Source organism: Falco peregrinus, chromosome W (assembly GCF_023634155.1).
Source record: "Falco peregrinus isolate bFalPer1 chromosome W, bFalPer1.pri, whole genome shotgun sequence".
NCBI lineage: Eukaryota > Metazoa > Chordata > Aves > Falconiformes > Falconidae > Falco > Falco peregrinus.
Window position 1 is genome coordinate 1,770,481 of NC_073743.1, and position 16,193 is coordinate 1,786,673.

General features: G+C 38.7%; 1 protein-coding gene across 4 annotated transcripts in view; it reads left to right on the forward strand.

Moving 5' to 3' along the window:
* The window catches only part of LOC129783092 (sorting nexin-2-like), a 49,326-nt gene extending 37,154 nt beyond the window's left edge, over positions 1–12,172 (forward strand). For 2 of the 4 annotated variants that reach the window (XM_055792777.1, XM_055792776.1), the window contains exons 11-15: positions 5,416–5,621; positions 7,668–7,811; positions 10,534–10,614; positions 10,725–10,796; positions 11,668–12,172. In XM_055792777.1, coding sequence (XP_055648752.1) covers positions 5,416–5,621; positions 7,668–7,811; positions 10,534–10,614; positions 10,725–10,796; positions 11,668–11,718 — 554 coding nt within the window. In that variant the 3' untranslated portion in view covers positions 11,719–12,172. Of the gene's footprint in view, positions 1–5,415; positions 5,622–7,667; positions 7,812–8,529; positions 10,507–10,533; positions 10,615–10,724; positions 10,797–11,667 lie in introns of those variants that run through there. The other 2 variants (XM_055792779.1, XM_055792778.1) reach the window with 2 other exon arrangements.
* Positions 12,173–16,193: the final 4,021 nt, after the last annotated feature.

A 16,193-nucleotide genomic window follows, 5' to 3' on the forward strand; every position in this document is an offset into this window, starting at 1 on the left:
TTTATAATCAGAATAGCACAGGATTTCTATAAGCAGAATCAGCATAGTACAATTTTATAAGTAGCATAGTACAGAATCTTATAGCACCACTTATGCTTTCTATTCACCTGGACTCTCTGCAGATCGGGTCAAATCTTAATACTTGGTTTGCTGTATCAGCATAAAAATCATAAACTAAACTCAAAGAACATATAAAAAAGAGTCACTTAATCTTCAGAGGAAGCAGATGACAGTGGAGGCATCCCTGGCCACTGGGAGGTCATAGGTCTCACTGTCCAGCAGCAGTTCTGGTCCAAGTTCCCACTTAGGACCTGTAACTGCTTGATTTTTATATACAGTGCTCTGTATGCTGTTACACTTCCCTGTTCTGTGATGGGGTCATCACCACCACCTGATTGGCTGGGTGCCTGGGACCTTCAAGGCCAGTAAGGAAGGGAGTAGTCAGCCTGGCACCCAGGAATCTTGAGGCCGACAGGGAGGGGAAGAAGAAATCTGGTTGTTCTACTTGGTTCACAGGACCTTCAGGGCCTGATAATGAGGGAAAAGGGGACTAATGCGTGACCAGCTTGGTCACAGAGAATGGTCATTTGCCTTATAAAATGGTAATAGTTATGCTAACCATATTACCAGGGGTTGGGAGCAGGAGTTACCAGTCACACCTCACCCCCTGACACTGTCACAAACAGGGAAGAACACCAGTTTTGGTGGAACCATCACCTCTTGTCCATGGCCTACAATTTAGTAATGGGGTCATAAGGAGGACTCCATGGCAATAATGGGCTGCTTGCTGTCTGAAGGCTGCTCATCCAAGGAGGGAGGAGAGTATAAAACATTGATTTTTAGTAACTGATATGCATAAAGATTTAAAGCAAGATATAACACAAAATAGCGTAATTCTAACAGCCATAATAAGAGCTAATATTAACAGAACGTGACAGGCCCATGCTCTGAAGTCAGGTAACCAATACCACAGCCAAAACCAGGCAGTTGGTAGACCTTCTGACAAGGGTTGCTCAAGTTACTTGGTGAAAGATATGAACTGGTCTTTGAGTGATGTTTATATGGTATTTGATTTATTTAGATTTTTTAGCATAAAAACAAGTGGTGTTTGACAGTACAAATACACCTCCTTGTGATGCTAGAAGATTATCTATGGCCCAATGGTTTTGAATAGCTAATTGTGAAAGTGATTTCCAATTGCAAACTCTTTAAAGCATCTACAGTAGCATTTTGGACAATGTCAAATGTAGTAGAAATATTTATGACAGCTTTTTCTAACTCAATAATACCTAAACTTGGAAATAATGCACACATAAATTGATGGAATTTCATTGATCTTTTTACCAGGGGATTGGTCACAAAATGCTTATGGCATACATGGTAACGGTTGTGTAAAAAGGTAGTAGTTCAATTTTTGGTTTAAAATGCACAGGGAGCAAAATGTGCTATGGTACAAGTACTTCCCATTGTGGTGGAAGACTTTTATATGCATTTGTGCTACAGAGCTAGAATGGTAGGTCAACAATTTGATTTCATAAGATTTCTAGGGAAATATCCTCATGCCACTGATAAGTTTCTTTTTCACTGTCAGGATGATCAAATTTGAGTAGGAAAGTGTGGCTCATTCAAATAGTGTGAAAAGGATATATGCAGCTGGTCATGCTATGCTAGTTACAGATGGTCCAACTGTTGTTAGTACTTTAACCAACTATTATTCTGTAGAATTAGGAACAGTGAACTTATAGTATCTTTGGCAAAATGTGCCATTAATGTTCTGTGTGAGATTCCAGAGTGGTGAAAGATTTAAAACAGCAATTTTTGTATATTGGGTCTGGCTGAGCCCCATAGCAGCCCTCACATTGCTGTGCTTGAACTGGTAGCTAGAAAGGTGGTGATAATGTACCAGTGTCTTGGCTACTGCTGAGCAGTGCTCACACAGCATCAAGGCTGTCGCACCAACATTCCTCCCTCCTCACCAGTAGGCTGGGGGTGGGCAAGATCTTGGGAGGGGACATAGCCAGGACAGCTGACCCAAAGTGACCAATGGGATATTCCATACCATGTGATGTCTGCTCAGATATAAAAGCTAAGAGAAAGGAGGAGGAAGGGGGGCCTTCACTATTTACAATGTTTGTCTTGCGGAGCAACTGCTATGTGTACTGAAGCCCTGCTTCCTGGGAAGTGGCTGAACATCACCTGCTGATGGGAAGTAGAGAATAACATCTTTTGGTTTCCTTTGCTTCTGCATGTGCAACCTTTGCTAGTTCTTCATTAAACTGCCTTTATCTTGACCCACAAAGTTTTTCTCATCTTATTTTCTCCCCCCTCTTTTGCTGAGGAGGGGAGTAATAGAGTGGCGTGGTAGGCATCTGGCATCCAGCCAAGGTCAACCCACCACAGTTTGTAATCACTGATTTGTTTTTACAGATCCATGTGGTTCTTAAATTGGATTAATTATAAACTCTGGTTTGTGTCTGGTTGTAGACCAGAGTATAGTCACAATGGCTTGTTTCTCCCACCCATGTTGAATTTGTATGTTCAGGCATTGTAATGCACCATGGGCTTTTAACATATGAATGTGCCTTAAAAGGTTGGGTTTGATAAGTTGGAGGGTTGGGAAGTGAGTTTGTCAATTTAGGTTGGTACCAAGGCATTTTAGGAACAGGTTCAGCTAACCACCCAGAATTAGTATCTGAAGACTGAGGATGGTGTAAATAATACCAGCAGTTTGATTCATTACCCATTTGAGAGACTATGCTAATGAACTGAATGACATGATTATTGTTCCAGTCATGAAATAAGGAGAAGCAGGGTACAAATAAGGATAAGTACAGTGGGTGCTATGATCATAATTTTCCTGCAGTTGGAATTTCCACAAAGGTAAAGTGATGATTCCTTAGGTATATTCCAGGTTTATTCAGGCCAAAGAATCCATCCAAGTATAGTTCATTACCTGAAGTGATAAGAAATTATCTGGCCTTGGAAATTATTCAAGCCTCAGTGATAGTTAAAGGGAGTCCCCATTTAGAAATGGTTTTCCATATGCCCTTTTCTCAGGGAGTTAGTAAAATGTCAGATATTTTAACCATTGAAAGGTAGTTAATAAGAACAGTATATCACCCTGAGAAAAGTGACAGGCTTACAGTGGGGGTTTTAAAGGTTTTGTTGGCTGGAGAGCAGAAAAATGAACCCATTCCACCAGGCATCTGGTGGGTGTCTGTTGGTTATTTAAGCGTTGGACAGCTTCAGGTAGGGCTTTACCCCATTTTCCTGTATATAAATTTTACTCTAGAGTTTTAGTAGACCATTCCATTATATTAGGGTCTGTAGGGCAGGTGGAACACCCAGGCAACTCCATTATGTTCATGCCATTCTTGTACAATTTTATTTTTGAAATGAGAGCTGATGTCAGACTGCACAGCAGAAGGCATGGGAGTGTCAACAAACCATCTGTTAAGTCTTGCCACAGTGGTAAGACCATCAGCTTTCCTGCAAGGAAAAACTTTCCCTAAACCTGATATTATTTCAACTCCAGTAATGATATAATGCCACCCCTCAGATGTTTGAGGGAGAGGCCTGACATAATCAATTTGCCAAGTGGACCAGGGGACTTATTTTCTATCCCCTATCCATTTGGTCCTGAAAAAGGTAACCTCCTGACTGGGCCCCTGGCATTGTTTCTTCATCAGTTGTTTACAAAAGCCCATTTAGTGTTGCCCTGTATCCAGCTTTTGCCTAACAGAATATCCATGCACAATATATATATTTAGGTTCCCTAGTAGCATTTAGTATTTGGGGTGGGGTATGGGGGGGTGGCAGGCACAAAAGGGAAGTTCCAATTTTACTTTAACAATTGAATAAGGAACCACTACTCCACTTAATCCGCATACTTATATTTTCTGATGTTTCAGAGGGATGGCTCCAGGACATGATTCTGCTTTAATCATGGATAATTGTGCTCCAGTATCTATGAGAAAATAAGTTTTTAACTTATTTACTATGGCCTCTGTCAGCCCAAGTCCCTGGTCTAGTTTCCCCAATACTGCTTTCTGATAGGAGACAAATCAGGATATTTTTGAAGTTTGAAGGGATTTCCCTGTATGGGAGGAGCACTAGGCAAAGGTGTAGATAACTTTTCCTCCTGTTCTCTTTTGTTTGCTAGCAATTTTAGTTTCTGAGAGAAGAAATGTCCATAAGCTTAATATTTTAATCACCTATGTAGCTGTTTTATCAATACTGCTTTCCATCAGATGATTTACTTTTTTTGTATAAATTAAATACAATTTTGATTTGTAGTACATGAAAGACCATAAATGTACCTTCTGACACAGATGCATTATGTTTAAGTATGGGTTCACCTTTCAACTCTGCCCTTTTAAAAGTATATGAACGTGTCGTAAGTTGCTTTCTTATACCTCTACCAGGAATTACTCTCTGTAGAGGCAGATGTCTCTGAGATCAGATGTCCTCAAGGTTAGAGAGTATTTTAAGAAGTAATGAAAATGGGAATGTATCTGATTACTGCTGATTTGACACCTGCTCTTAGATTTCAAGAAATGCTTTTTTTTAAAGAGTGGTATTTAAATTGTGATAGTTTTAAATATCTGAAGACTTTTCTTCTACAAATTTCTGGTGTTCTGATGATTCTACAAAAGCAGCAGTTATAAACAAATCTGTGCCTTCAATCCTTAACTAAGTTGGATTGAGATTTTGTTCAAAGATCCTTCATAGCAGTCCACATTGTACACGATGACTTAACGTGAGGCTTGATAAGAGAGTTGTGAAAGTTTGTTAATGAATAAGCTCAAAACTTCGGCTTTGTGGATGGCAGCCACACAATCACGTGCTTTTTTTTTTTTCTTCTTAAGGCCTGTCAAAACATTACAATATATTGCAGTATACACAGTTTTGTTAGATACTTTAGCCAATACAACAGTGTAATGGAAGCAAATTCCACTCTGGTGTTGATGTTCTCATTGAATAATATTTTTCTTCTTCCCCCTCCTCTACAACTGCATGGAATAACTTCACTACAGACCAATTAAGATTGCCTTGAATTTGCTGTATAGGTGACTTGACTTTTGTTTTGTGGGCTTGGACTTTTTTCTGAACTAAGCAGTTGGATAATACTGTAGTGACAGCTTCTTCCATGTATTTTGCAAGACACAATAGGCATCATGTAACAGGCTGAGAAAATAATTTACTGATGATGGAGAATTTTGGGTGCACTATGTTCTCCTAAATGTGGCTTCATTATGATCTCCTTGTGTATTGTGAGCTTAGGAAGTATAGTTTATATTTTTTGGTTGGTAAAGTTAGGGTTGCTGTAGGGCAGAGGTCTGCTTGGTTGATCTATCTTGAAGAATAACATAACAAATTAACTTTGTTATACTGGATGTCACTCCTGTATTTCAGAGCTTTCAGCCAACACAGCTGCCTTTGCTAAAAGTGCTGCTATGTTAGGTAATTCTGAGGACCACACTGCTCTATCTAGAGCTTTGTCTCAGCTTGCAGAGGTTGAGGAGAAGATAGATCATTTGCATCAAGAACAAGCTTTTTCTGATTTTTATGTGTTCTCAGAACTGCTTGGTGACTACATTCGTCTTATTGCTGCAGTAAAAGTAAGTACTGCTATTGGGGAAAAATACTTAATTTCTGTTTAGGATCACACTTTTCAGGTTGTATATTTAAGGTAAATGGCCAGGTTGGATGGAGTTTTGAGCAATCTGGTCTAGTGGAAGGTGTCCCTGCCCATGGCAGGGGGGTTGGAACTAAATGATCTTTAAGGTCCCTTCCAACCCAAACCATTCTATGATTCTATGAATGTTTATGTGCATTTGCACACTTTATTACACAGTTAAGACTTGCTGAGTTTTTGCCTGAAGTTCCAATAGAGTAAAATGAATGAATCAATGATAAATTGTTGTGACAGAAAATGGGTATGGATTAATAGGATCCAGACAAAATCTGAATGGTGAATATCTTCTAATTAGATCAATATTAATTGTGCAGAGTATTTAGGGACACCATACTAGTTAGTATGATGTACATGTTTCTTTCAGGTAACTGATTTTTACAGTATACTCATAAAATGTGTTCAAGAACATAATTTGGCCATAGTAGATAATCAACAGTAAATAAGTAAATTTCAGTAAATAAGGAACAAATATCACTTGTGGATCTACATCTCATTAAAGAAAGTATTCAAATTTTGGTGTACAGCATGATTTTTGACATGGGGAGGGGTTGTATTGGGTTTATGTGGCAAGGTTTTGGTAGCAGGGGGGCTGCCAGGGGTGGCCTCTGTGAAGAGGCCAGGGGCTGCCCTGTGCCAGACACAGCTGGTTCCAGACAGCTCCCCAATGGACTCACCACTGGTCAAAGCTGAGCCAATCAGCAAAGCTGGTGGTACCTCTGTGATAACATATATAAGAACGGACAAATTGCTGCTCAGCAGAGTGTAGGTGTGAGGGGGAAGTGTAAGAAACAATCCTGCAGACACCAAGGTCAGAGGAGAAGAAGGAGGAGGCACTCCGGGTGCTGGAACAGGTGTTTATTTCCCTGCAGCCTGTGGAGAGGACCATGCCTGAGCAAGTAGATATGCTCTGAAGGAAGCTGCAGTCCCGGAGAGCCCACATAGGAGCAGGCTCCTGACAGGAACTGTGGCTTGTGGGGAGGAGTCTGTGCAGGAGCAGTTCTTGAAGGACTGCAGGTCCAGGGGAAAGACTCCTGCTGGAGCAGGGGAAAAGTGTGAGGAGGAAGAAGTGGCATGGAGAAACTGTTATGAACTGACTGCACACACACACACCCATCCCTCCTGTGGTGCTCAAGCAGGGGGGAGGTAGAGGAGTTGAGAATGAAGGAGTGAAGTTGAGCCTGGGAAGGAGTGAGTGGGGGGTTTAGGTTTTGTCTTTCTCACCATCCTACTCTGTTTTTAATTGTCAATAAAATAATCTTCCCCAAATTGAGTCAGTTTTGCCTGTGATAATTGGTAAGTAATCTCCCTGTCTTTATCCTGATCCACAAGCTTTTCTCATTTCATTTTTCCCCCTGTCCTGTTGAGGAGGGGGAATGAGAGAACAGCTGTGGGTGGGGGTCTGGCAGCCAGACAAGGGTCAACCCATCACAGGGGTATCTAAGAATTTTATCCAGAAATATCTTTGAACTTGTCAGGCTGGGAATATATTTTTACATACATATATATACACATAATATATATAGTTATAGTCTATATGTTATTATATATAATATATATAATACATACTGTATGAAAATGTATACTTTAATTCTACTACCTACATCCATTACTAACAAAAATTACTGCCAGTTATGTGTATAGTCAATGAAAAAATTTACTAGAATCTGTATTTAGAGAAGTACTTGTGCATTATAGTGCTTTGCAGTGGTCACTTTGGTAGTATTGTGATGGGACAAGGAACACAAAATAATTTGGAGCACCAAGATGTCTGCTCTAAAGAGGCTTCTTGAATGCCCTCTGTTAGTTTTAGATGGTATTTAGCTGTGCAAGCATACTGCCAAATAAGTCCAAGACAGTGAAGTTTCTTTTGAGTACACTTGTTCCAGTTTTGTCTAGAAATATCTTTTCCTAATAGGAATTTAGGTAGCTTTAACAATTTAAATTGCTTAACAAATACCCATACTTACAGGGTGTGTTTGATCATCGAATGAAATGCTGGCAGAAATGGCAAGATGCTCAGATCATTTTACAAAAAAAATGTGAAGCTGAAGCAAAGCTCCAACTTGCCAACAGACTTGATAAACTGCAACAAGCTAAAGATGATATAAAAGAGGTAACGTTGTCAAGTCTTTATATTATTCTGGAGGCCAGGCTTTTTGTACAGATTCATTCAGTTTCCATTAATGCACTATTTTATACAATTTTTGTTTATAAATCATGTATTTGCTATTTTCCATATTTACTGAAATTGCTAAAAGGAATTTATTTAAAATGAGATGTGCACAATTGTTACCCATTATGAGATATGTAAGGCAGTCAAATATTGTCTCTAGAGTCTAGGAGATGGGAGGAGGGGGACATGAAAAAGTTTAAAAATGCTTTAACTGTTGCAGATTACTTGGGTAGTCAGAAGAACATCTCTTGGCTTCTAAAGCTAAAATCTAGCTAAAAAGACTGAGGAGCGTTGTCATGTTTTGCTTAATAATCTAGCATATCTACTTACTTTTTTAAAAAACCAACATATTAGATTTTTATTGAAAATATGTTTAAGTTGCATAAATTATATACTTTTTCTAACATGCTTCACTAAGGAAATAGAAGAGGTAGGACAGATTAATTATTTAACATTAATGCATTCTAGTTATGCACCACTATTTTCTCATGAAATAATGGAGAACGTTGCAGATTTCAATTTCTTATGTACTTTATTTCATTTGGCTGCTTCACTGGTCCCTAACCCAAGCTGCTTTGATCTTTCTGCACTTCAATATATTTTTACATACAGTGTTGAAGTTGCTCATTAACATGGCTTTCTTTTTTTCTTTAAAAAGGCCCTTGTTGACTGGGGAAAAAAGCGTCACACTTGTGACCACACTCTTGCTGGTTGGCTCTCTTGATGTCATCCATTCACCATGCAACAAGTGAGCTGGAACTCATTGACAAAACTAATTCCTGAGTGTTTGGAGTAGTAGGAAATCCTCAATAACCCTTTTTCATTCTTAATATAAAAAGAATTAATGATGTTGTTCCTGAAGGATTTATTTTTCCTGCTTTATCATGTGTTTAGAGAAGGTTGTTAGTAAACCCAGAGTTTGAATATGCTGGCAGAAGATTATTGCTTCCACTGAAATATATTCAGAATCACTGAATTCTTTAATAGTAGTCCTTTTGACAGAGAGATCAAAAAGTGGAAGCTTATGTAGCTTGAACTTCATCTATGACTCTGTTCCTTTGTGCAGATAAAATGTAAAAGAGTAGTCCTCAAAACAGCATATTAAACAAGGGGAAGATTTTTTTCCTTGTCAGAAACTGTAAGATGGCAAACTTATCCAGTGATAATTCCTATGAACCCTGGTGTTTAGATATGATGAAACTGGGATGTAAGTCCATAGGCCTATAGAGGCTTTTTCTGAAGTTTCGGGCATGTCTTGGCTGTTGTAATAGGAAGGCATAAGTTATTTCAAAGCAGTCTTAATCTTTTTTCCTGGACTGAATTTTATATTGTTTTAATTATTGGCTAATTTTCCAGGCTGTGCACATATATTAGTGTTTCCCTGAAGCACATCTGGTTATGACTTATTGCATATCTCCATAAGCGTACATCTAAAAAGACAGTAAGGGAACTTTGAATAAATACAGACTAAATCCATAAATATCTCAAGATATTTATTTGAATAGATGTTCATTACATATCATGACAGTAAGATGACACTGCACCACAAAATGCTCTTGGGATTAAATAGCACCACTAGATTGCTAGCAAGAATATACTATATTAATGTATGTTGCTTCCTGGCTGCTTTTTTCTGAGGAAGATAACTGTTACCAGATCTATTGGCTCCCATAATTCAGTTATTATGTTGGGATTAACAGATATAGTTGCATTTTAGAATGTCTGTTAGCATGCATATTCCTGAAGTGTCAGGATGATAGCTTTTTTCATAATATACTTACACAGATGGTTTAAATTTAGCAATATAATAGTTGCATAAAAGCAGGTGCAAAGGAAAGTCTAGTAATGATAAGGTAACATAGCTGGTGATGCTTTCTTAATTGTGTAGCTGGATGTCTTTTGACATAAAATAAGGATAAACATGACCAAGTGTTTTGTAGTATTGATATTAATGTCTTGTTCCCAGTATGACAAAACCCTTCAAGCACCTTTACTTCCTCTCAGTTTTTCTTCTGTTCTTACCTGCATTTTTTTATTTTCATTATTCTTCCTGCTGTCTTTTAAAACGGTCCCCACTGAGCAAGAGAGCTTGTGCTTTGGCTTGCCTAAATAACATACATTCTGACCAATAAACACATCCTTGTTAGCTTGTCATCTGCAGCAGAAATATGACAAAGATAAGCATTTACTTGACCATAGGCAGATATGAAGATTTAATAATCTCTTCTGTGAATAGGAAAGTACAGGCAACTATTTTTTAAGACTTTTTCACATTTGAACAGGTAAGAAAACTTAAAGGTTTAAGTTCCTTTTATAGCAATGTTTGTAAAGGAAATAACTAATAAAGCTTTAGAGGTACTTTTCTTTGCTAAAAATCTTTAAATTTTTTGTTACTAAATATTCATTAATAACAATGTAAAGATATTTTTATATGTGGTATACAGATAACATTACCTTAGATATATCATTGTTTTAACTGACCTGATTACATCCTTCTCTATAAATTGTTGTTTTGAAATTACTGAGACTTCCCTTTATGTCAAAAAACAAATAGGTGCTTTTCAACTCTTGATGACTATCACTAATATACAAAAAAAAGTTCAGATACCAATAGACTGAACAGAGAATGCAGTTTTAGCTCTGCATGTTTTTCCTTTGCCAGTGGAAGACAAAAGTTCAGCAAGGGGAAAAAGATTTTGAACATATCTCCAAAACCATCCGTGAGGAAGTGCAAAGATTTGAGGCACGTATAATTTTGTCCAAATAAATGACAGTTTTGCTTTAGATATATTGATGTTCCAAGCAAACTTGGTTAAGAGGTTAATCTGCCATAATTATTTACTTTATTAACAGAGGGAACGAGTGAAAGACTTTAAAACTGTTATTATCAAGTACTTAGAATCATTAGTGCAAACACAACAGCAGGTAAGAAACTTTAAATTTTTTTGTACAAGTTAATAATTTATATGTTCCATATTATGTTAGTTTAAAAAGGCAGTTTCTAAAACAGAGAACTAACTCTAGTCTGTAATATATTGCAGGAGAACATAGTCATTCCTGTTTTCCAGCTATTAATGTTCTCACTTGCATAGCCCTAATTCAGGGGAGCAAGAGAGAAGCTTTGTCAGGGAAGTGGGAGGGGAGTGGAGGGTCTTGTCTATTCAGGTAATACTTTTACTTGTAGATTGGAGTAAAATGCATTAAATACGTGCTTAGGCTTACTGAAGAGACTTGAATACCCAAATGCTTATCTGCTTTTAAAAAAAATTATTTAATATTATACAGCAGTAAAACAGCTTTCAGTGACTCAGAAGTAGGCCTGGTTCATAGAATCATTTACGTTGGAAAAGACCTTTAAGATCATCCAGTCCAATTGTTAAACCCCAAATGAGTGTCTGGAATCTTTCCTTTTTTCAATCTGGGGATATAACCATCCAGCTTTTGTTTTAAATAAAAATAAAATAATTTAAAAACAAAACACCTTTAGAGGTAAGAATGGCAAATTCACTGTGCAAACAAATTCTGTATAACTATATCCTGCGGCAATGTGCTCAGTGTGTTAAAAATAACTGTTTGCGTGAGCAAATTTGTGTATTTATTACTTGTTGGGTTTTTTGCATCATGTAACAATGTGGGTGGATAATTAATGAATGGATAATGTGAATGGCAGCATCTGTGTTCTTACTTTGTCCAGTGGAGACAAATTGAGTACAAGAGAAGGAAAGTGTATGTGTGTTCTTTTCCGTTGTTCTGTACTTAAAGTAAGGTGTGGGGTTTTTTTTTCCTTCTCTACAAGCTAATAAAATATTGGGAGGCATTCCTACCTGAAGCCAAATCAATCGCCTAAAAGAAGACTATTCCAAATAACAAGAGACTCTGGATGTTTGTCCTGGATAAAAACTAAATTCCACACTGAAATCACTTCAAAATCATCCAAATAAGCCAATATATATTTTATGAATTAACACGTAGTAGGTTTATATATCACATTTTATTAACAAGCTGCATGTCATGACCCTCTTTGAAGTGGACTGTGGCATGATATTCTGCAATACATTGCTGAATTGAGCACTATTGTGTCTTAATACTTGTGCCAATATGTGCACTGTAAGGCCAGAAAGAAGATATTTTTGGTTTTTGCAATAGTGTTCTGTAGTATATTTACCTGATCTTTGAAATGAATCTGATTCCACTGATTATTGTTCACTTACACATTTCTGTACAAAATCATGTTTCTGTGATCATGATAATAAAGAAATGTATCTTGTGAAACATTAAACTCTTATTTTTGTTTCTCTAGATATTTACTGGTGTTCTTAAAAGTAGCATTTATAACAGATTGAGATTATATCAAAGACAGTAACAGACAGAATCATAGAATGGTTTGGGTTGGAAGGGATCTTTTAGAGATTATCTACTCCAGCTTCCTTGTAGTGCATCAGTTATCATGTGTTGAGTATGCCAGTTTCACACAATATCATTTGCTTGCAAATGGGCCTGGCCTCGGTACCCTGAGGCATGTTCTTTGGTATCTGATTCTTGGCCTGTGATTTGTCCTGTCTCTAGTGCTATCAGCATAAGGTAATTTTAATAGATTCTGATAGCTTGCGTTGCACAACAGATTGTGTCAGGTAGCTTTCTATGGCATGTAACATGGTATGGACCCTCATCATGTTGACAGCCAAACAAAGAGTATGGAAAAATAAGAACCCTGTTTAGAGTGGTATTTAATTGCCCCCCCCCCCCCCCCCCCTTCTTGACACCCTGCTGTGGAGAACTTTGCTAACTCAACAGGTTCAAAAACTTAGCTGTTTAACAAAGCAATGTTATATGTGCTTAATAATTGTTCACAGGTAGAATATATAGTAAAAAAAAAAAAGCCAGGGGCATTGTTTATCCCTATTCAAAAAGAAAAATGCTCAAGAGATGTAAAAAAAGTTATCTCCAGGGAATAAACTATGTATTTTATTATTTTTACACCCACCCCTCAGTATTTAAGTTGGTGTATGAGGCAACGATTTCATAGCAGGCAGGAGGGCTGCAGGGGTGGCCTCTGTGGGAAGAGACCAGGGGCTGCCCCTGTGCTGGACACAGCTGGTTCCAGACAGCTCTGTAACAGACCCGCCACAGGCCAAAGCTGAGCCCATCAGCAAAGCTTGTGGTGCCTCTGAAAAGAAACTGTAGAAAAGGCCAGACAGTGAGAGGAGGAGGGAACACCAAGGTCAGAGGAGGAGGATGCAGTGTTCAATGGCAGAGTAGATATTTCCTGCAGCACGTGGAGGACTTGTGACTGATCTGTTCTGTATTCTGGAAGGAACTGCAGCCCATGGAGGGCCTATGCTGGAGCAGAACAAAAGTGTGAGAAGAAAGGAATGGCGGAAAGAAACCATTATATACTGAGCAGAACCCCCTTATTCCCCCTGCACTACTCAGAGGTAGTCTGGAGTGAAGTTGGGATGGGGAAAGGGGGGAGGAAAAAGCGTTGTTTTAATGTTTGTCTTTTTGTTTCTGACTACTCAAATCAGTAATTAAATATCTATTTTAATTGGCAATAAATTAAGTTAATTTTCCCTAAGTTGAGTCTGGTTTGTTTGTGATGATAATTGGCAAGCAATCTCCCCATCTTTTTCTTGGCCCAAGAGCTTTCTTGTTCCAGTTCTTCTTATTTTCTTTCCCCCCTGTTTGGCACTGCTGAAGGAGGCATGAGCAAGTTGCTGGGTGGGAGTCTGACTGTTAGCCAAATCTAACCCACCACAGTTGGGTGTTAATTATTTGAAGATAAACCTTTCCCTAAATTATGTTCTTTAACACTATAAAAAAGAAAAAAGCTTGTATAATTCATACAGAAATTTATTTATATGCTCTAGACCAGGGGTCCTCAAACTTTTTAACCAGGGGGCCGGCGCGGATGCAGTGGCAGGCAGTCATCTGCAGCTGCTTGGTTCCCCCCCCAGCCCCTGGCCGGGGGGTCTGTAAATACCGGGGGCCGGATTGAGGACCCTGGGGGGCCGTATCCGGCCTGTGGCTGTAGTTTGAGGACCCCTGCTGTAGAATATAGATTTGTGAAGTTCTTGATAAATTTTGATTACATTAGTTATTTGGGAATTGTTAGATAACTAAATCTTTTGACCGTTTAGAATATTTACTTGCATTATGAAATAAGTATATGGCATAATTTTTATTCTTCCATTGATACCACTGAGGTGAGATTATTTTGCCATTGACAGCTCTGATCTTTGCATCATTTCTTCTCATCTGACTTTCTTAATTGATTACTGTTTTATGTTGGAGCCTACAGAATAGCTCTTGAGAATTCTGCTGACACTAATTGATTAATGTGAAGTTGTTAATGTTAGTGATTTCATCTAAGAAACATTCAAAACCATGTCAGCAATCTGTTCTTAAAAACTGCCAGATCATTGAACCTTGTTATTTTGAACATGTTAGTTTGAATTAACAAGGATTTCTCTGGAAAGCAAAAAATGTTTTAGTGAGTCCTGTGCAAAGATCAGATTTTTATTCAACTGTTGTACATTAGTATGGCATACATGACCATGCTTTAAATATTTTATTTTTAAAACTGTTCTTATTACTATTCATGGTTGTTGTGCTTTAACCCTGGCCAGCAAGCAATCCCCATGCAGCCACTTGCTCACTCCCCACCACCCAGAGGGATGGGAAGGAGAATCGGAAAGGAATGTAAAACTCAAGGGTTGAGATAAGAACAATTTAATAGGTAAAGCAAAAGCCATGCAAGCAAAGCAAAGCAAGGAATTCATTCAGCACTTCCCATGGGCAGGCAGGTGTTCAGCCATCCCCAGGAAAGCAGGGCTCCATCAGGCGTAACGGTTACTTGGGAAGACAAACACCATAAATGCCAGATGTCCCCTTCCTTCTTCCCCCAGTTTATATACCCAGCATGACACCATATGGTATGGAATACCTCTTTGGCTAGTTCATGTCACCTGTCCTGGCTGTGTCCCCTCCCAATTTCTTGTGCTGGCAGGGCCCAAGAAACTGAAAAGTCCTTGACTTAGTATAAACATCACCCAGTAACAACCCAAACCGTCAGTGTCCTATCAACATTGTTCTCACATCAGAACCAAAACACAGCACTGCACCATGACGTGCGGAATTAGACTCTATAACTCGAAAGTTATAAAGTAGGTATGTTTATTGCCCATAGGGTCGTCCATATAAAATTTCAAATGGGCTAAGCCCCTCTTTTGCTCTCGGTCTAGTTCGAATTCGTGTAAGAGCTAATGGCAAAGACTGGGGCCAAGTTAGATTTGTTTCTTGGCCTAACTTGACAATCTGTTGTTTGATTAGATGATTCATCTTTTCCACCTGGCCACTCGATTGTGGTCGGTATGGGGTATGTAATTGCCAATCTATTCCTAGATGGTGGCTGATCTGTTGCACTATTCTGGACACAAAATGCGGTCCTCTATCCGAGGACATTACCGCTGGGACTCCAAACCTAGGTATTATCTCTTGGAGTAGTATTTTGGTCACTTCCCGGGCTTTAGCAGTTCTGCACGGGAAGGCTTCTGGCCAACCTGAAAAGGTATCTGTTAGTACCAACAAATATCGATACCCCCCTTTTCTAGGAAGTTCCCAGAAATCGATCTGCCAATGTTGCCCTGGAACATTTCCTCTGCTAATGTTCCCTAGTTTTATTTTATTTGCTGTATTGGGATTATTGCGTAAACACATTTCACATTGCTGAGTCACCTGTTTTATTACAGTATACAAGTTTCACCCTATCGATTTCTGATTTAGACTTTTATATAAAGTATCAGCTCCCCAATGCGTCTTATTAATAATAGGGCTGTGGTCCATATTAAATTGGATGGTACCACTATACGACCATCCCTTAAATAAATCCACTTATTTATTTTTATTTTATCATTCATGTCCTGAATTACCTTTAAGTTTTCTTTAGAATAGTTTGGCTCTTGATCTGTACTTACAGTTTGGATTTTATCGTCTGGTATTAAGGATAATTCCTCCTTTCCTACCTCCTCTGTTACTCGTCTGGCCTCATGGTCGGCCAGGCAGTTTCCAATTTCCAAATCAGTGCCTCAATGGGCCATCTTATGTTCTTCCTTCCTGGATGACCCTCTTATAACAGCGGGGGCCATTCCTCACATCAAGGTCTGGCATGGCACATGTTCCCACCGCTCAACGCCTACTGGGTTGCAGCCAACAGTGGAGCTCAAGATTCTTCTTGGTGGCAAACACAGAGGCCAACCCAGTCTTGCCCTTGACTATGGTAGGAGGCACCTGACCAACCTTATTCCTTGTACTTCGTTGTCAATG